At 35.2% G+C, this 21,451-nt stretch overlaps 2 protein-coding genes across 4 annotated transcripts; one reads left to right on the top strand and one right to left on the bottom strand.

Annotated features, from left to right (window-relative positions):
• Positions 1-1,704: 1,704 nt before the first annotated feature.
• On the bottom strand, positions 1,705-6,846 carry LOC110638729 (isocitrate dehydrogenase [NAD] regulatory subunit 1, mitochondrial). Of its 2 annotated transcripts, none has more exons than XM_021789379.2 (4): positions 6,185-6,846; positions 5,696-5,923; positions 4,678-4,756; positions 1,705-2,398 (listed from the first exon to the last, which is right to left on the bottom strand). In XM_021789379.2, exons 1-4 carry the CDS (start codon positions 6,707-6,709, stop codon positions 2,124-2,126), a joined length of 1,107 nt encoding a protein of 368 aa, XP_021645071.1. In that variant the 5' UTR covers positions 6,710-6,846; the 3' UTR covers positions 1,705-2,123. The 2 variants fall into 2 exon arrangements, with proteins under 2 accessions (XP_021645071.1, XP_021645069.1); XM_021789377.2 differs by having other exon boundaries at positions 5,696-5,935; positions 6,185-6,845.
• Positions 6,847-10,047: 3,201 nt separating this feature from the next.
• On the top strand, positions 10,048-21,431 carry LOC110638717 (protein GRIP). Of its 2 annotated transcripts, none has more exons than XM_021789359.2 (22): positions 10,048-10,271; positions 10,888-11,408; positions 11,943-12,058; positions 12,882-13,051; positions 13,920-14,013; positions 14,343-14,429; positions 14,534-14,614; positions 14,865-14,990; positions 15,578-15,686; positions 15,766-15,845; positions 16,635-16,763; positions 16,856-16,956; positions 18,150-18,283; positions 18,409-18,506; positions 18,598-18,717; positions 18,836-18,863; positions 18,962-19,020; positions 19,682-19,753; positions 19,827-19,874; positions 20,248-20,353; positions 20,490-20,548; positions 20,909-21,431. In XM_021789359.2, the coding sequence occupies exons 2-22, from the start codon at positions 10,937-10,939 to the stop codon at positions 21,017-21,019; spliced, it is 2,400 nt and encodes a 799-aa protein (XP_021645051.2). In that variant the 5' UTR covers positions 10,048-10,271; positions 10,888-10,936; the 3' UTR covers positions 21,020-21,431. The 2 variants fall into 2 exon arrangements, with proteins under 2 accessions (XP_021645051.2, XP_021645050.2); XM_021789358.2 differs by having other exon boundaries at positions 10,048-10,283.
• Positions 21,432-21,451: the final 20 nt, after the last annotated feature.

Below are 21,451 nucleotides of genomic sequence, written 5' to 3'. Positions count from 1 at the left end.
TTTGAAAAATATTAAAAGGTTGAATGCTCTGTAAAAATTTAAAGTTTTTAAAAATAAAGCAATTGCAGAAACTTAGCTTTTGGTTTGATAATTGTAATTTTAATAATTTTATAGAAAAGAGAAAAAAATCAGAGAAACTTAGCTGTTAACTCTAATTTTAGTGGAGAAAATTTGAGTTTATACAGCTGTACTAAAGCTTTTGTATTATAGGAAGTTGTAAAATTACATATACACCCTCAAAAGTTTTTAAAATTTTAAGGGCCCCAATGCCTCATAGCCCTACATTGGCTCCGTCACTGGCCCTGTCCCTATATATATATATTACTTGCCTTTGCCTTCCCCTTTTTTCTTAGTTTGTCACTTTCTAATTAAACTGAAGCCATAAATAATGATAGATCCGATTAAGATCTCATTGAGGAGGAAGTGACAAAACAAAATAATTTAAATTTGGTTTCAAAATTAAAGAAACAAACCCTTTCTGAAGGAGGAAGAAAACTCCGGATCTGAAAGATTCATATTTGGCATTTTTCAATAATTGTTGACATTTAACCATTAAATACATTTAGATATGGTTAGAATTTAATAACAAACAGAAAATAAAAAAGATTAATAAAGGGAACAACGTACTACATGGCCCCGACCAATTCCTAATTGGGCATAGGCACATATCAGATTAAGACAACGCTCGTAACTCCATATGAATAATGGTATATTCAGCGCTTTTATGGTAGATTAAGCTCTATTAGAGAGAGTTTTTGTTAATCTATCATGTTTGTGTTTGTTTGTTATTTGCAAGTTGGGGTGGTTGCGTGCAGGTCAAGGCTTTCTTCTCTGGCTATGGGAGGGGCTTACAGTGTTAGGAGATTTAGGTTGGGGTCATAGTCGGCATTTAGGATATTTAGGTAGGGGTCATAGTCGGCATCGGCCTTCTTTTTCATATGCCTACCGAGTTTCACTTCATTACCTTTCACGAGCTACTTGTACCACTTGCCATACTATCCATATCTAGGTCTAGCCAAGGGTCAATTAAGAATTGAAACTGATCAAATTTGTTTGAAACTGATCAAATTTGTTTGAAATTGAATCAAAACCAAACCTGACAATTGCAAGTGGAATCATTTTTTTTTCATTTAAACAATTAAAAAAATATAGATCGTTGAATTTAAACCAAAAGAGTTCATGGTTTCTGTTGACCCTTTTAGGTGAACTAGAGTTGGCATGGTGAGCGGGTCTACCGATATCCATGGCCGATTATCTGCTTGTTTTCTATAGATCTAGCTTTGGTTGTGTTTGGAATAGTCCTCTTGCTTTTTGGAGTCTTTGTTCGGCCTTGAACAGCGGCTGGTCCATCGTTCTCCTCTGCATGATTTTTCCCCTAGGCTTAGCTAGGTCTCTATCATTTTCTGGGTCATGGCTTTGGGTCTGACCAATTATTAATGGAATTAATCTTTTCCAAATATATATATATATATATATATATATATATAATAAATCAAATCTAAGCAAATTGCAACAGATGTCCGTTTCTTCACCATAACATGAAAAACATGCCCTCTGGTCCGTAAAGAATCAATGTTATCCACTACATCAGATTTGAGAACTGCTTTTCAAGCAGTCTATATAAGATTAAAGAAATAAAAATTAAAAAAAAAAAGAACCTTCAAGACAACTCCAAAACAAATTTCCAACATCTGCGCTAAAATGTAGAGAAAAATCAAAGACACAAGTGGACAAAATTATAATAAACATCCTCAGCCTCGGGTTTCAAAACTCCTTGCCTGGCCAGGTCTGCAAAAAGGTAAAATATCAAGTGCAACCATATTCGAGATCTACTTCGCTCAAATATGGCCATGATTCCGCTAAAATTCAAATAGTGAACCTGATAATTGCAGCAAACACATAATATTGCCTCTTCCCTATACAGGTATTTGGCTTAATTAACAATGACATTTTATCATCTTCAATGGAGATTATTTCAAAAAAAAAAAAAAAAAAGAAATGATAATTTTCAATGGTATGCGGGAAATTGAAGTACCAAATAAAGAATACGAGAAGATCAAACTTCCAAGTTGGATCGGCAAATGTTTAAGTAAGATCAGCAGCTTAACGAGCAACCTACCCAATCAGTCTAGAGCAGCTATGACTGCATCAACGACCACTTGGGTGCTGCTCTGTCCTCCTAGATCTTTTGTCCGGTACTTGCCCTCTGAAATGACTCGTTTCACAGCAGTTTCTAATCGATCGGCAAATGAAGGAAACTGGAGATGTCTGAGCATCATAGCAGATGAGAGCAGCAGTGCCACTGGATTTGCTTTCTTCTGTTCCACTATTTTCTCATTGCCCACATTTCCTGCTGAGGCACCTTGCTCAAAAATAGCGTGATCAGCCCCAACATTGCCTGCACAGTACCCACATTTTAGCACTTAGAGCAATTCTAAATGAAAATTGATTTAGAAACAACTGACCCAAATTTTTCTCAAAATTTCACAGTGGGGAGCTTGGGGGGCAGGGATCATTAGCAAAAGAAAATGTTGAGCAATATTCTAAATTCTCACACGTGATCTTTCTCTCCTCTCCTTCCACACATACAATGTTGTTCTTTATGGCCTATTGACCTTTCAACAACCGTATTCTCCAAACTGGATGGGATTTATATATTTAGAGTGCACCCATAACCATTTCCCAGATTGCAACCTTCCCTATATTACTCTAAATTAAGACCAATAGTATGCATGCCTCTTCTTATGTCAAATTCAATAAAATGTTGACTCTTACTATAATCCATAATGTAGTTTTTAGCTAGAGTTTGAATTGTTTACGTGAATGGATACCATAGTAAAGAACAATTGACAAGAACATATGTATCTTCCATCATAGAAGAAAATTTCCAAGGACTTGTAAAAGACATACATGTTGGTTCCCCCATCAAGATCTAGGCATGTGTTTGTACAATAGGTATGGAAATGTTTTAGGAATGCGTCCTCTAAAAAATCAAACGTTCCCCAGTAATAAGCATTTTATTTTTGAGCTCAACATTTTCAATAGGACTACATAACATATAGGTTGAGTCAAGTAGGTCATAACCAAATTCTCACCTGAACTGCCCATTCGGTTTCCAAATTTTAGACACCAACCATGAAATTATAGAAGAAAACCATTTTTATCAAATTGTACAGGAAGCATGCAACTTTATTTGGTTTTGGGTTAAACCATATTCTCTATGAGCATGAACAGTTCTAAGTCAAACGCCTATGATCAACATCAATTATACATTGAATTAAGTTCCCAATTTCAACTAGAAGCTTCAATTAACTGTAAACTCACATGCAAATGCAATAAAAAAACCCCAATTCTGGATACTTTCACACACACAAATACCTAAAACAAACATTTAGAGAGTAAAAATAGAGATTTTCATTTGAGCTGCCAAATAATTTTCCAACTGGGGACCTGATCCGAGGAATGATGACAGAAAGATTTTTTTTTTTTGACAGCTAAAACTGATGACAATTTTTTTTTTGGTTGGACAAGAGATTGAAAATGAAAGAGACTTTCAAGGGGGAGGGGAGAGGATGTTGGGAGATTGAAAATGAAAGAGACTTGGGGCGGAGAGAGAAAGAAGGTGGAACAAAATATTAAAAACAAAAAAGGAGGAGCATAGAGATTGTGGAGCTCAAAGATTAGCAAGTCTTTGAAGCTAATATCTGGCTTGGGAATTGAGGGTCAAGGGTGCTTCATGTTTGTTGATTGGGTAAATAGAAAGGAGAACAACAAGGAATCTGGGTTTCTAAAATGATTTATGTTTTATTATTTAGTACCCACGTGTTAGATTGGGTTCAAGTGGGTTTCTAACTTTTAAAACCAAAGCCAGCCTACAAACTTGATTTCCTCTCTCATTTTAACCGGCAGCAGCCAACCCAACACTCTTAAAGCCCATTGACTCTAATCCAGGCTCATTCAGTTTCTCACGGTTGGTGTACAGTCCTAATTTTTACAATGACCACTAATTGGCATCCCAAGTTCCCAACATCAAATTCATGACACAAATTTTTGCTAGAAGATAGTTCAACAATTTTAATTCATGACACAAATTTCTGCTAGAAGATAGTTCAACAATATTGCAACCTTTCAAAGGCTCTTAGATAAGCAAAGACAATCAAATTTATTTGGTTAACCAACACTCCTAAAGCCCATTGACTCTGATCCAGGCTCATTCAGTTTCTCAGGGTTGGTGTACAGTCCTAATTTTGACAATGGCCACTAGTTGGCATCCCAACATCAAATTCATGACACAAATTTCTCCTAGAAGATAGTTCATTAATTTTGCAGCCTTTCTAAGGCTCTTAGAAAAGCAAAGACTATCAAATTTATTTGGTTTAACCAAAACTCAAAAGTTTGTAAGTATCATGCAGACTTGAATATACTCGAAAATAAGCCAATTAAGTAATTATAAGGAGAATAGATACCAAACAAAGTTTATTAAAATTAAGCTTTATTTAGATGCATCAAGCACCAAATGATATATATATATATATATATATATATATATATATATATATATATATATAATTAGTTTCTCATTACCAAATTTTTGCATTTTTTCTGTTACTTATTCCAAAACAGCAGAAGATATAAAGAAACAAGAAGTTCTAAGACAAAATATATTCGTGGATTTACCTCCTGGCATGACTCCTGTACCACCAGCAATACCTGCAGCAGTATTTGCAACAAGATTGCCATAAAGATTAGGTGTCACCTGCAAAATGTAAAACCAGCCTCATCAGCTAAAGAATTTGTAACTACTTCAAACCATGGAAACTAACTATTTAGACTTGAAGCAAAAGCCAATTATTAAAGCCAAGGACAACCAGCAATATCATGCAGGAAAACCAAGCAGCAAGGGTTCTTATGTCAACCAACTGATACTTCACTAGCTGAATGCTTTACCACATTCTTAATGATAAATTTTGATGTCCTTCTCCAGGCTCTAATTCTGACATAATCCAACTATTAAAACAAATTCCTAACCCTTCTCATTAGTAAAATGTATGAGAGGAACTATCTATAATAATTGTGTTCACATTGTTGGTATTAAGAGTCACCAACTGCATGAAAGAGGATATTTTTCTCCACCATCTAATTTCAAAAGTTGAAAACATCTGTTGTCTTGAGATATCTAGATTTATCCTCACCCTAGCAATAGTAAGAACAGTGGACTTCTCTCATCATAGAAATGACAATAAATGTTTCTAACAGAAAGAATATGTGCTTGCCGGAAATTAAGCTCATAAATTTCCTAGAATGACAGCATGTACTAATGTTAATTCACCTATTTTCCTGAAAGATATTGCTCGAATCTGAAATCTAATGCCCATGATTTATTTCTCATTTTCTACATTTCTTTGATTGCAAGAATTAGAAATAGTTTAAATAAAGGTTTTCAATTTATTCTTTTAGGGACATTTGAGTTTCATTGGTTTCTCTAGAACACAATCTAATTTTATTAAAGCATGAGTATTAATAGTTTAAATAAATTATAACATTAAATATAGGATCTGAATTCTCCACTAAAGATAAGATTGCATTAGTTCAACACTGAACATGTGCCAGCAAATACATGGAGACGAGACATATTCAGAAAATAAAATATCGGTAATAAGCAACCATAGAATTGGTTGAATGGATAATCAAATACCATGACATCAAACTGCTCTGGCTTTGAAACAAGTTGCATGCAGCAGTTGTCCACAATAATTTCATTGTATTTGATTCCAGGATATTTTGTAGCGACCTCCCGACAAGACTCCAAAAACAAACCATCTGCAAGCTTCATGATGTTTGCTTTGTGCACAGCAGTCACCTTCTTCCTGTTGTTCAGGTACGCATACTCAAAAGCGTATTTTGCAATGCGCTCGGAGCAGAACTTTGTAATCACCTAACAAATGATTAGTAATGAGATTTTTAAAATAAAATAAAAGCCATTGCACTAATAGCCTAATAGTTAAATTTCTATAATAAATAAACCAAAAATAAAAAGACAAATACTTCTAGTTATTCAATCTAAGAACTAAGAACAGAGACATTGCACCAACAACAGCAATTAATCGCAATTAATGCCAAATCCAATTCAAAAACGATAAAATCAAGCCAGCAAAAGAAACAAATAAATAATTGGTAAGAGTACCTTGAGGCTTTCAACTACTCCAGGAACGACCTCATGCTCGAGGCCAGAGTACTCTCCCTCAGTATTCTCTCTAATCACAACAATATCCACATTCTCGTGGCGCGTTGGCAATCCCGGCAAATTGAAGCAATTAACGAGCGAAGCGTACAAATCAAGCTCCTTTCTCAGCTGCACGTTCAATGAACTAACACCTCCGCCCATTGGAGTGGCCAGTCCTCCCTTCAAGCACACCTTATTCTTCTTAATCGATTCGATTACCTCCGTCGGAACTTTCTTCATATCCCCGTGCACCTCATACCGTTCGAAGTAAACCGGCGCGTGCATCGCCTCCATCACTTGTTCCACGGCGCCTGTCACCAGAGGACCGATTCCATCACCAGGGATCAGGGTTACAGCGCGAGGCGAGCCGTCGCCAGGACGGGGCATGTAGGTCACAGATCGGCGAGAAGTGAATCTGGAGCATGGCGATGGATTTTGCGACGAGGAGAGGAGTTTCTTTAGGACAGGAATGGATCGTCTGGCCATCGGGTTTGGTTTTTTTTTTCTCTTCTTTTTCGGGTCGGAGTTTTTCGCTCTGATTGATTTTATGATTTGATAAATTTAAGCGATCGGAGAAGCCATAAATGAGCAAAGAAAGGCGATCGATAAAAAGACCCTTCAGAAAGAGACCAATATATTTATATATAAAAAAATAATTGAATTTTTTATTGTAAAATGTTTGAAGGTGTGATTATTCCACTGCGCTTAAGACTACTGAAAGATCATGAGGATAGCCAATAGGAGGAAGCTTTGTGTTGAGAGGCATATCGCGTGTTGAGTTTGGTTGGGTATATTAGTCAAATAGTCCTACCGCAGAAAAGTATTTGTTCCATGGCGCAGCCGATTTTTAGATGGCGACCAAGGCAAAAAACAGACGGACTATGGTAAGGAATGGTACCGTACCCATTCAGGCTAAACCCGTTTGGATATAAATCAATAATTTATTTATAATATAAATAAAAATACAGATGATATTAAAAAAAAAAAAGGCGAAAGATTTTTTATTTTTTATTTTTTGTAAAATTGAAAAGTTTATGCGGCATTAGGTGGACGCATCTCCCCATAATAATCCTATGGAAACAATTCTAATTTGTCCAATTTTAATTTTTTTAATTATTTAATTTTTTCACTAATTAGTGTCGTAATTTAAAAAAAAAAAAAAGAGATATATATTTTTTTAAATTCACTTCCCTCAAAACAAACAAAATTGGAAGGGTTTGAGGTTTGATAATGCAAAATTCTTTGCATGGTATAAGGGTGTTTCTATTTAGTTTCAAATCAATATATAGATAGACTGAATTTTTTCCCTCGTAGTTTGATAGCATTGTATATAGCTTGGAAAGATAAGTGACTTCCAATCGTTACTATCAACTTGCAAATACAAAGTTCTTTCACGTTAGCGGTAATTGTTCAAGCTTTGATATAAAGTCATTTTGATCAGTTTGAGTAACCTGTCCGTGTTTTCATTTATATTCACATTGCTTTTGAAACCAAATGAAGCCTTACGGCACGATTGAGTGATACATGCGTTTGTGATTATTTTGGAGACAGGAAGGTTCTCTGGCACTGTTTGCTATTTTATAGTTTAGATTATGTTCAATGAATAGGTGAAAGGCCGGGTTTGACGGCAATGGTGAATCTGGATCTTGATTGTGATTTTCCTTCATTTTTTAAGGCGCTTCAAGATCGGAATCCTGCTTGTTCATCATATTGTTTGGCTCTATACTTCTGTTTCCCCTCTCAAGGATCAGAAGTGGCACTATAATACTCTTATAATGTGATTTTTTTTTTCTTTTAAATTGGTAAAATTTAAGAGAGTATTTTATTTGATTATTAATTTTTAATTTAAAATATATTTTTTAATTTATAAGTTAATTTAAAAAGAGTAATTAATTATTTAATAAAACTATTTAAAAATAAATTTAAGCTTTTAAGTGTTGAGTTAAAATATATTTAAAAATAATTTTATTTATTAGAATGATAAAAATAACCTGTAATTAATTATTAAAATTATTAAAATAAAGATAATATTAATATTTTTTAAAAAATATTAAAATAATGTAATTTTTATATTTAAAAAATAATTTTGAAATAAAAAAAAAATATAAATAAATACATTTACTTGGAAATCAAACAAAGCATTTGAGATTTATGGAGCCGTGGGGTGTTTTCTTTTGCACTATGAAAATCCTAGGCCTAGCTTAAATGGTAACAAAGTATTGGAACAGAAATAGTTAGTCTGGCCATCCCTTTACAAGTACTTCGCTTTTCCAGGGTTGCCATCTCTGCAATTCTGTCGAGTAGCAAGTGTTAGAACCAAGGACGAAATGTATTGGCATTGGCATTACAGAGTCGAATCATTGAGGTAGTTTCATACTTGACTAATCTTCATGTGCATTTATAATGTAGTTCTTTTAAGCCTCTTTTCCCTGATTTTTTGCTTTTCTCCCGGAGGATCGTTTTTCTTTTTTTTTTTTTTTTCCTTTTGTCGTTTTAGCAGTTGTCGCTATCCCTGTGGACAAGGATAGTCTTCCCTTCCTACCAAATGTGGATTTCTCTCTCTCACCTTTGTGCGGGTTGTGTAGTATGATGGCTTTATAAAAAGGAGTTTTTTTTAAACTTTTCGTGTGTGTTTAGCTGTGATTCTGTATCTTTGTGAGAGAGAAGTGTCTCAGAGACATCCTGTGACTCTCAATTTCTTAAAGCCTATACGAGAGGAGGAATTGCTCTTGGTGTACCTAATAATTAGCCATATGAGGAATTTGGCCAGAGTACCACTCTCATGCTTCATTTGGCTTTCATTGGTATCCATGGCAGATGCTGCATGTGCTTTCTTTCTACTAGTGTGATCGTTCTCTAACCTTTTTGGCTTGGAATATTTGGATCTCTTGCGGTGTTCCTCTCGATTCCCCTAGTGAAGGATTTGCTTTCCTCTCTGCCTTTTGGTGCTCTGTTTTGGCCTACACAAGCTGATGAGGCAAGATACATGTGATCCTTTACTCCCAGCTGTTCCTCGGGATGCTATAGTTGGGGTGCTTTTTATCAAGCATAAGGCCGAGTTTAATTCCTATTGGAGCTTCAGTACGACTTGTCTTTTCACCCAATGATTATGGCAATTGGCGGCAGTTTCCCCAAGCGTTTGGTGGAGCTGCTTCTTTTCTTCCAAGTAGGTGTTCGGCTTTAGTGAAGCTAGGGCTCCTATTAATGGGCTGGGCCTTTTGTAATTGGGACCGGGTTTAGCTTTATCGCTATCTTTTGGCCATCAACTTCTAATATATTTATCTTACTTATCAATGAATCTCTAGCTTTCGATTAAAAAAAATATATATATATATTGTAGTTCCTTTTCTTTGTTTTTAGAATATTTATACTGCAGTTCCTTTTTTTTTTCTTTTTTTTTTTCTCCTTGTAATACTTATATTGTTATTTTGCAGGTTTTTGGAGTTGACATATTTCTTTGTTACATGTTCTAGCGAATCTTGTCTATAAACATGTCTTTGAGTCTAGCCCAAATCAGGAAGGCATCCACCGTCCCTTACATGCAAGGTGATTAATACTTTTGGTACCCATTGTAGGTAGAAGCTGCGCTTCATCTTGGACGACATATTAAATTATTAATTATTAAATATAAAATATGTACTTATTTAAATATAATTTTCTTTGTAATGTATATAAAAAATTTAATGGAAAGATTATTTTATCAATAAAATAAAATAAAATCTTTATCGTACTATTTACCTCTATTTTTTGGTTTTTAACATGTGAAATGAAAAAAATAAAGGTTTATTCAATCACTAATACCCTTGGAAATTCAATATTCGAAGCTCGAAGGACTTTAGAAGGCAACGGAAGCGTCCATGCGCTCTTGTTCAGCAAACAAGAGGGGCGAGGGCGTGTGGAAACGGCAACGTTTTCTATTTGGCCCTCGCGCGCAAGGTTGGCAGCGTCGGATCCAATCGTCATCTATTTCCTGTCATGACCCCAGTTGAATTCCCTAATTCAAACTGAATCAAGATTAGGGATTTAACGTTTTAGATCTCCTTCGAAGGTAATAGCAAAGGTACATTCACTGCGCTTCCTCTTGAAATCGATGGATTGCTGTATCGTTGTGATTAGTTTTGAATGAGTTGGGATGTGATCTGTTATTTAGCTGTTGAAATTTTTTGGATGTGATGAATTATCATTTGGCTGCTCTTCAATTTCAATTCTATTTAAATTTTACGAAAAATGGAAGACGTGACTTCAATTTGCCTAATTCAGCTACAGAGATAACCAGTGTGTATCTGAAGTTACGCAGTTAGTTAGCTTCTGATTTGGAGAAAGTTCAGGAATTGCATGTGTCTGGATTGCGATAAATCTCCTCTATGTACAACATCATAAATAACTAAGCCTTATTCCCAAATTAGATGGGTCGATTGTCTTTTTTCATCATTCAGTTTTGTTTGAAACCAATTCTGCACCAATATCCAGAAATATAAATCTTTTAATGCTACTTCGCTCCACCTCATTGAGGTTTCTACAAATTTTATTTCTACTTTGTCTATTTTGGTTTGGTTTTGGTTTTGCTTGGCTTCCTTAGGCATTACTAAACCATGCAGTGAAATATGCAAGTCTTGTTGCTGTGTTATGTTCCTTTGTTTAGCTCCTTCAAATATTTTTGTCAGGTAAGAGTTCAAAAGTTGAGAAGCTGTGTGATTCCCAAAGATTACAGCAATGTCAATGGAGGAAGGCAATGTTGATGAAGTGCCGGAAATTCACGTTGAAGGTTATACCGTAAATCCTGAGAAACAGTTTTCTGGCACCCACCATGGAAGGAATGGGAATCTCGCCAAAGAAAATGGATTGCATGATGACAGTCCGTTGACAGAGACTGCTCATGAGCAGCTTGTACAAATGGTTATTGAGCTAAAGTTTCAGAATGAGTTCTTGAAGTCTCAATTTGAGGCTTTGAAAAATCTTCAGTCAGCAGATGATGAATCTCAACAAAGGACAAAAGCAAGTGGTAAAAAAACTGGGGAATCTGCTGATATGGAGGAACTCCATAAAAGAATTGAATCTTTGAGTAGAGAACTTCACGAAGAAAAACAAACACGAGTTGCAGCAGAGGAGGCTTTGAAGCATCTTCGTGAGGCACACTCTGAAGCAGATGCAAAGGCCCAAGAGCTCTCAGCAAAGCTTGCTGAAGGTCGGATGTTGTCTGTTTATTTGAAGTTTAATACTGAGTTTCAGAGAGGTCTTGTTATGATTCTCTATAGATACAACTTTTAATTTTGGAGAAAAGAATATTTATGTATGTGGACAAGAGGTTTAGATTTTCCTTGAGAATATCTTAAAAGAGAAGAAAAAAAAAAAGAAAAAAAGAGAGTTTTTGTAATTGCTTACATCCTGTTTGGCATTGAGTTTTAAATGCTGAAATTGCTTTTCTGAATAAAAGTACTATTTTAGATGCCGTTGAAAAAAACAGTTTGGAAAAAACTGTTTTGTTATTTTAATTTTCTTATGGTTAAAACTTATCAAATTCAATTTTTAATTATTTTTTAATACTTTCTAACTAGTATATTTAAAAAAATGATTTTTTCAACAGCAGTTTTAACAGTAATGCCAAACAGGCCTTTAGTGTTCACATTAACATAGTTTGAGGAATCATTGCACTATCCTTTTATTCATTATTGTGTCAAAATTCTGAATACATGTTACATGGCATGGTTTCTTTGGGTAGCTCAACAGAAGTTAGATCAAGAAATAAAAGAACGTGAAGAGAAGTACTCTGAACTTGATTCCAAATTTCAAAGGCTTCATAAAAGAGCAAAACAACGTATTCAAGAAGTTCAGAAGGTAATTCTGTCCCTGGTTCTTTTTTTTGTTGCACAATTTTTTTGTGATATTACTTTGTGTTCTAAATTATTATTGATGGAGGGAGAAGAAAAGAAGGATATGCACTGTTATTTTTCCATATCAAAATGTCAAGATTTGGTTGAATTAGCATTGAATGTTGGACTTTTACATCAGTTGTTTGCTATTTATACATTTTTCATATGTGTGGATGTTAATAAGATTGTGACTGGTACCATATTCAGTCATGAACAGTTCTGAAACACTGTTAGCAAACTGGTGTAGCTCCTGGGGTTTGATTTTGTGGATAAAAATAAATGAAAAAGAAAAATGAATGGCAGAGGTTTTATTAAATTCAATGGAAAATGCTTCTTTAGAGTTTCTTTGTTCTTATGAAATTTTTTATTTTGCTCAGGGGCATACCTTGTTTGTTTCTTGATCAGAAAGCCCATGGAAAAAACTTCTATGAATATATTACTTTTACAGTTAGGGATGGCCTTAACTCCCTCCATATCCTTCCCTTCTTTTCCCTGGAAAATCTCTCCCTGTAACTAAATAAAGCCAAACAGAAGGTTGTGCTATCAAGACTAACGATAAGGGATACACCTTTGTGGTTTAAAACTGATTCAATTCACTGCCTTAGTGTTAAGGGATTAGTAGACAACTTTAATAAGGGGAAACTATATTAACAATATTGTTATTATTATTATTATTATTATTATTTTGGGGGAGGCTAATGGTTGCATCTCTACTTAAAAAAATGATATAAGCATATGCAGATGTGCAGAAACTGAGTTCAAATATTGTTTGGAAATTTTCATTTCAGGAAAAGGATGATCTTGAAGCCCGCTTTCGCGAGATAAATGAAACTGCTGAGCGAGCATCATCACAACAGTCAACACTGCAACAAGAGCTAGAGCGCACGAGGCAACAAGCAAATGATGCATTGAAAGCAATGGATGCTGAGAGGCAACAATTACGAAGTGCAAACAATAAGTAAGATATCCAATTTCTACATGTTGAATTAATCATTCCTTTTCCTAGATCCCCACCCACCTTCCTTGAAAAGAAGAAGAAAAACTTTAAATTAAGGTCAACTTGTTCACAAATATCAGAATGGTGTGCCTGTACTTGATTGCAAGGTGGTGAGTCTCTGCTTCTAGATAAATTTGTTGGAAAAAATTCTTTATTATTTATAATTTGATTTTGCATTAAAAATTCTTGTTATTTATCATTTCATTTTGCATTATTGATATGTGTCTCCATTAAATTTTATGTTAAGTCTTTCACTGAGAGAATCAAACTTTCACTCTCTTTTTGTTTCTGAGCACGTGCAACTGTGGTTTTTTCTCCCTTCTCTAGGTAGTTGGGATTGAGGCTTTGTTGAGGTCTTATTGGTTTGATCTTGTCTGAAAACCAAGCAAAAATGTGTGTGTGTGTGTGTGTGTGTGTGTGTGTGTGTGTGTGTGTGTATGTGAGAGAGAGAGAGAGAGAGAGAGAGAGAGAGAGATCTAAATTCTTCTCCTTACTCTTTGGTGCAAAATGGCAGTGTATATGCATGTTCATTTGCAATCAAGTTTCCTTTTAATATATATGTATATAGACAGAGTATGAACAGCTGTGGCAACAACTATTGCTGGCAATCTTGTTATCGCTTGATCGAAATTTGTTATGCACTGCATCATTATATGAGTACATTCACATGATAAGCCAAACTTTTGTAACTTTTCACATGCATTATAAGCTTTTCACATCATTTGATGGGCTGATACTGGAACACATTTCTATAATTAAATGGAATTTCCATGCGTAGTATTTTTTTCCATTTCATTCTCCAAATAGTAACGATGTCACTGTTATCCAGACTCCGTGACAATATTGAGGAGTTGCGCCAATCATTTCAACCCAAAGAGAATGCTCTTGAGGCATTACAACAGACACTTTTGGAGAAAGATCAGGTGCTGAATGATATGTTCTCCCTTGAAGTTTACTTTTTCATTGCTCTCTCTGTCTCCCTTCCTCTCTATATGTGCATGTGTGTCTGCTATGCTTGTGATATACTTATTGCATCTTGTACTGTTAATGGATGTACTCAATTTTGGTATATCTTTTTTACTTCAGTTTCAAACCTATTTCATTCAAGCTACAAACAAATTATTTTTTCTATTTTCTGTTAAATTGTCCGATGATATAGTACTCTTTTTTTTTCCCCCCTGTTTGCTTGTGTGGAGAATTAATATTCTTTTGTTTGTTTCCTATCTTGTATATTAACTTGCTTTACTTTTAGATGTTGGAAGACATGAGAAGTTTATTACAATCTGCTGAAGAGAAAAGGCAAGCTTCAATAGCTGAGCTCTCTGCTAAACATCAGAAGGTAATTTGTTTTAGAGGCATGCTCTTTTTCAAATATCAAGATTGGTTATCCTTGCTGTTCTAGTTTGCAAGAATGAGTGCCTGAAGTTTGTTTCTGTTTCCTAGAATATAGAGAATTTGGAAGGCCAACTCGCTGATGCTTTAGCTGATAGGGTTAAAGCTACTGAAACTATATCTTCACTGCAGGTGAGACTCATCATGCCATGATGAACTCCATTTCCAGGATTTGAAGCAGAGTTTACATTTGTCTTTCTCTTATTTTTTTTTTTTTTTAAATTTACAAATGTCATACTTAAAATGTGGCACACAATAACTATTTAAAGATAACATCCTAACTTTAAAGTGCATAAGGGGCACTACTTTTAGCTACATTCTGCTTGATTCTTGAGAAAATTTCCAAGAGATGAGTTCAACTGAGGATGCAATCTTTTTGCAGGTGCTGATTGCAGACAAAGAATCTAGAATTGCGGAGATGGATGCTGCTTCAAGTGGTGAAGCAGCTCGGCTTAGAGCTGCTTTGGAAAGTGTAAAAGGAGAGCTTGCTCACCAAAAACAGGAGCATGTATGAGTTAAATATTTAGACTGAATAATTGAATACCTTCATGGAGTAATAGGTTCCACAAAATGTTTCATGCTCTAGTAAATAACGGGCTTTATGTTGTGAATTGTCAAAAGTTTTCCCTAGTCTTGGTTACTTAACTGTGAGTTGTTTGATTGCCATTCTGTATTTTTTCTTGTATTGCTCTGATGCATCTATGAGATTATGCTTTCAAATTGACTAGCTTAAATCATCATTGGAGCTTGGCATCATGGTGAGAACTGAGGATATTAGCCAGGCACCATTAATCTTAATTGACCACCTACTGCAACATGGAGATGCCCCAGGCCCAAATCCTGATAATAACAATACTTATCTAGAAGAAAATAAAATCTTCGTTGGAAGGAATGATGGCTAACAATCAATAAATAATTCTTTTCTTTTTGAAAATATCATCCGTTACTTCTTCTCAAATTCACTTTTATGCTTTTCTTTTTTGTTATTCCTTCAGAATATAAAGGACAATTTGTTGCCATGTGTATTATTTTGTGCTTAGCTAGTGTATCTACATATATTTTGGGTTTTATTCCCATAGTGTGTTTTGCTTTCAGGAGAAGGAAAAAGAGAGCTGGGAAGCTGCCTCCCAGGCACTCAAAATGAAACTTGAAATTGCTGAGAGCAACTGCATACGTTCTGAAATTGAGGCAGCTAAAATGAGAAGTATGTGTGCATTCTGTAGTTAACTTTCATTCACTTTTATGCTGATTAATTTTGCTTTTGTGCTTTCACTGTTGGGCAGGTCAGCTGGAATTAGAAGTATCTGTACAAAACCAGATGCTAAACAAGAAGGACAGCGAACTGTTGGCTGCCAAAGAGGAGGTATTACATTGTTTTTCCTTGATTCCATGTTGGTGAGAGTGAGGAATTTTACAATGGCTGACTTTGCAGAGAGGGTGTGTCTTTAATTCTTTCCAAATATGAAAAGACTGTCCCTTCAAATGCTGTGTTAATTGCTGTGTAGAAGAGCTCATGCTGAGGACAAATTTGCCCTTTTATCTTAAACCTACATATCCAAAAAGGAACTAAACTATCAACCATTTGAGCCAGAGACTTTGAGTACAATTTTCATATCTTTGTTGACAATGATGCTCTAAGCAGTAAACTAAAACATTAACGAAGAGCACTATAAATCATTAGGAACTGGGATACATCGAACATAAGACTTTGTCACTCATGGCTGAAGCTAATTTATGGTTAGCAAACATGGTATGGTTTTTTCTGTAAAAGTACAATTTATTGTAGTTTGATTTGGCACATTTCAAAATAGAGATGGTAATTTAGCTTCTGCTGATTTTTGTTTTGAGAAGTTATTCTGCTGAATTGGAAGTGTGCATTGATGAACGTTTATTGGAATTCTGATAATCCTCATTTACTTTTTGGAATTGATTTAGAAATTTCTTAGATAAACCTTTTATCTCCATCCACTCAATTAAATGTCGGCAGCAAATCCTTAGTGATTAATGACATTAGCCAGCATGGAAACTCCTGCGTCAGTGACAATGACAAATTACATTGCAATATCAATGTTTTCTCAATAGGAAGTGGTATTGATTTAAGTTTTGTCTGATCCTGCTTTGATATATTCCTCTATCAATTCATGTGTTGCAGATCAACCACCTTGAAAGTGAATTTTCCTCATATAAAGTTCGTGCTCATGCACTACTCCAGAGAAAGGATGCTGAGCTGGCTGCAGCTAGGGACTCTGAACAGCTTAAAGCTTTGGAGGAAGCCATAAATGTACATGTCCATATTATATTGCCTTTAATTTGTTGTAAGAGTGAGCTAATGTATAAATTTTCTTTGCTGATGACGCTTCTTCCATTCTATAGGAGGCTGAAAGAGAAGTTTCATTGGTATCTTCAGAAAGAGATAAGGCTCTCCGGCATCTTCAGGATGCATTGGCTAATCATGACAAAGAACTTGCTGAGAGGTAACTCAATTGCTCAAAATTTTTGTGATGGCCTATCTTTATTCAAATCACTCTCTCTGCGAATGTCTGTCTTTCTGTCTCTCCCTCTGTGTGTATGTCTAATATTGCAACAAATAAGATATATGTATGTAATCATTGATGTGGACAGTGAAGTCCACCTGTTCATGGGCAGTTGGTGAATGCTACCAAGTTTTTTTTGTGCCATAAAAATTCTTTTGGAAAAGGATTGGTCTGTCATAGTGCAACATTTGTATCTTGAGGGTGCAGCTCTAGCTGACTGGCATACAAACTTTGATTCTTCTTCACTGCTGGAGATGCATGTTGTCAATGCTCTGGCTTCTAGGGCTGCACAGGTGTTGGTCTGTGATTTAGTAGGTGTTGCTTTTCCTTGCATGTGTATGATTTAGCTTTTGGGGCTTTTGCCCTGTTAGTAAAAATAAAAAGGATACGGGCGGAACTTTCTTTTGTAAGGAAGTTTAGAAAATGGAAGACAAGGGAGCCTATTGATAGGTGGTTTTCTTTTCTCGGAGTATTTGATTCCATTTTTACTATGGATAATATGGAAGAGAGGTTTCTCCTTGGACAGTGTGTTAATTTGTAAAAAGGAGTAGCAAATGGCAGCCTTTTGCTTGTTCTCTGTGAAGTTGCTGTGGATCTGTGGGCATTGATTTAAGCTTCCATTGGTTTATAGTGGTTGCTTTTGAGGATAATGAAAGAATTCTGGATGGGTGGTACTGCTGAGTTATTCCTAAAGAGGGGAAGAAAATGTAAAAATTTAGCCTATGCTCTTCCAAACTTGGCTAAAATTACCACCAAAGTAAAAGGAATGGAAGAAATTAAAAGGAGTGGCCATAATTACAAATTTCACCAAAGGTTTGCATCTTTTTTTGGTCATTAATTCTTGTTTTTATTATCCTTGCTCTTTCTTTGTGTGTGTGTGTGTGTGTGTGTGTGTGTGTGTGTGTGTGTGTGTCATGTTGTTTAAATTGTATTGTTGAATTGATTCAGTCTCATTTTACAATGCTGTCATTAATGTTTGTGTTTTAATAGTTTTTATTTCTCTTGTTGGCAATGCTGTCTTAGTGTTATTATCTTATAGAATACTGTCTTCCAACAGTGCTTTTACTCTCAGATGTCAAAAATTTTTAGTACAAAGCATCTATCTTAAACTTTAAAATTTACTACTATTTCAGAGATGCAGCTCTTAGCGATTCCAAGCGTCAGATCAAGAGTGTAGAAATGAAACTAGATTCTGCAAATGCTCGCTACCAATTAGAGAAAGAAGCATGGGAAACAAACCTTAAAAATTTGGAAGACTCGTGGCAATGTAATACATCTGTGCTTAATTTGGTCATATTTCTTACTATTTTCTTCCTTTCTGCTCCCTTTCCCCCGAAATTATTTATTGATTGAGATTTGAATCAAGTTTAGAGTTGGTGACAAATTTTGCAGTGAGATTTGAGGCATTGAAGGCAGAAAAGGAAGCAACTTCTGGGCAAGATATACGAAAGGAATTAGAAGAGTTCAAACTACGGTATAAAAAACTGAAGGTATCTTCCTATTTTTCCTTTTAATTTTTTTGTCTTACATAAAGCAATTAATTCTACTTCTTTATGAATTAATTGGATTCTTAACATGCAGGAAGAGCATGACTCATTTTGTGGCCTTGCTGATAGAATGATTGGGGAGAAAGATAAAGAAATCTCTAAACTTGTTGATGATAATAAGAATCTTCGCTCCTCTCTGGAATCAAGGCCTCAAGTATGCTTTTCTTCTATTCTTTTTTTTCCCCCTAATTGGCTAAAGCTAAGCCTGGTATTTAAAATTTTCTCATGAAATAGTTTTGCATCATCATAATCCTTGGTCTCACTTGTCACAGGATAATCAAAATGAAAATAATATCACAGGTATGACTATGAGACATGTCCTTTACTTTTTGTCAATGTCCATTATTGGTTGTCAAATGTGGTTATAGCTTATTCTTTATTTGAAATGGTATTATCAGCCATGAAAAAACAGGATGCACCAAATTTAATTGCCTCTGCTGCAGAACAGCAAATTCTGGTAAAGCATTCTCTCTCCTCAAAATTATCATATGATATAATCTTCCTGGGTGGTATCAATTTCAAGATACCTAAAACCACCAAACAGTAAAATTTTACTGAAAGCTACAAATCAAGAGCTTATTTCAACCATGTCTGAAGCTTGGGTTTTATATAGTTGTAACACATGCTGGTCTAACTACATTCAGTGGATTTTTTGTGTATTTTCGTCATAATTCCAGACTTCAAGTCTAGCAATATGTTGCCACCAACACTTGATATATTTCTCCAAAGTGAAATCCGATGCTCTATTTTTCATTTGAGACTTGTCCAAATAATTCTTGATGGCTATTTTTATTCAAAAAAATTTAACTTTTCTTGATGCATAAGAGTAATATCAAATATGTATTTTCTGATATATGAAAAGATTGACACGCATGTGTTTTCATAGTTAAAGAAATTGCAATGAAAATTGACGTGAAAAGTATTAGCCACAGCTTGCAGTGGTGGACTTAATAATAAGCAAACGATATTATTAATTCATTGTAATAATGTGCATACATTATTGTTCAATGCATACATGCGAGCAGTTCTTTAATGGTTGTTTCAGACTATGGCTTGAACTAGGAAAGTTAAACAGGCACCAAATAATAGCTTTGTGATAAACTTTGTTTATATGTCAGCTCTTGGCAAGGCAACAAGCGCAGAGAGAGGAGGAACTGGCACAATCACAGCGGCATATTTTGGCACTTCAAGTATATCTACAGAATTTAGATTCTTGTTTCTTACTTTCATGGAGTATATTTTCTGATAATTGTTTTGATTTAGGAGGAAATTGAGGAACTTGAACGGGAAAATCGTCTTCACAGCCAACAGGTATGAATGCTCTGATCCCTGGTGATTTCCATTATCCTTGTCTTCTATTCCTTAAGTTGATCCAGGTGGAGCCATACTGTTGTCAAGAAATCCCTTTGTGAAATCAGAACAGTTGAAGTGATAATGTTGAGATAGATGAATATGGCTGTAGATAAAGCTTAAATGATGAAAGAAACCAGCCTGCAATAATAGGGAATGAAACTATTTTGAATATCTGCTGGATTGTTTGGTTAAAAGGGAGTAGATGTGGTGGATAAAAAATACCAAGTTAGCAAGCTAAAGTCAACAATGATTTATCCTTTTTTTTTAAATCTATTTTTGCAACTAGTTCCTTTTATGTGAAGATGACAAGAATTCAATGTGATGAATACAGGAAGCCATGTTGAAGGCTGAGCTACGCAACGTGGAAAGAACACAGAAAAGGGAGGGTGTAGATATGACATATCTGAAAAATGTGATACTGAAACTGCTTGAAACAGGTACTCATGTTGCAAATCAATCACAAAAGCAGATTTTTTTTTTCCTCCCTTTCCTCTCATTGATTGAAGTATTGAGGTATAAGGGATGTTTCAATTCTGACGTTTTTGATTACCCTGTTGAATTTTCTCTGAAAAGGTGAAGTGGAGGCACTATTGCCTGTGATCGCAATGCTTCTGCAATTCAGTCCTGAAGAGGTGAAATTCTTGTGGAAACCTAGTAGTTTTTGTGTATTTCCGTAAATGAGCGATGGGATTTGCATATAGGAATTACCATAAATAGAATCAGAATTTGCCTGCCTTTGAGATCTTTGTGTGTGCTGAGGTATTAGGAAGCATGTGTAGCCAGATGTACAAAACTACAATGGCCATTTGATGACCGTTCCAAGTTCATTGCTCTTATGGCATGTGCCATTGAGGGTTCACAATCATATTAGTATCATATGCCACATTTCAGTTCCAAGTACTGACTTCTCAAGCTTTTATTTGTTTCCAAGTATCTGCCACTACAATTTACCTAACTTTGCTGTCTTACGTATTATTTTATTATGAAATCAGGTGCTGAAATGTCAACAAGCATACCGCACATATGGTGATGTTCCACCAAGTCCAGCAAGTGATACTTCTGGATCCACGCTCTCACTTTTCTCAAGATTCTCATTTTCATAACACGAGCAGGGACTACCTAGAGAATTCTTTTGTTGCAGAACTGTCTGCAAATGCTACCGAGCCACAGCAGTGTTGGGTGCTTGCTAGGAGATTCAAAGCAGAGGTGACATCATAGTATGTATTCTTTTTGTATCACGACCCTTCTTATCTTTTCATGCAACCTCTCAAATATTGTAAAGAAAAATCACATGAGAATGATATGCGATAACCATGGAGAGGACAACATCTTGGCAGCTTTCAGTTACGCTTTGTGGACGAATTGCCATGAAGCCCTTTTCTGCTGAGATGTTTATTTCCAAATTTCCTTTCTGACAGCTCATTGTATAGGTGCAAAAGAAAAACTTGTTTGATAAACTAATAATTATTCCTTAAAATTCATTCAGAAACAAAAGAAGTGCCTTTTTTGTTCCAAGCTTGGAGATCTTGTCACAC

This window comes from Hevea brasiliensis, chromosome 9 (assembly GCF_030052815.1).
Source record: "Hevea brasiliensis isolate MT/VB/25A 57/8 chromosome 9, ASM3005281v1, whole genome shotgun sequence".
Taxonomy (NCBI): domain Eukaryota; kingdom Viridiplantae; phylum Streptophyta; class Magnoliopsida; order Malpighiales; family Euphorbiaceae; genus Hevea; species Hevea brasiliensis.
The sequence above is the reverse complement of the archived record's forward strand: the minus strand, read 5'-3'. Positions and strand labels throughout refer to the sequence as shown.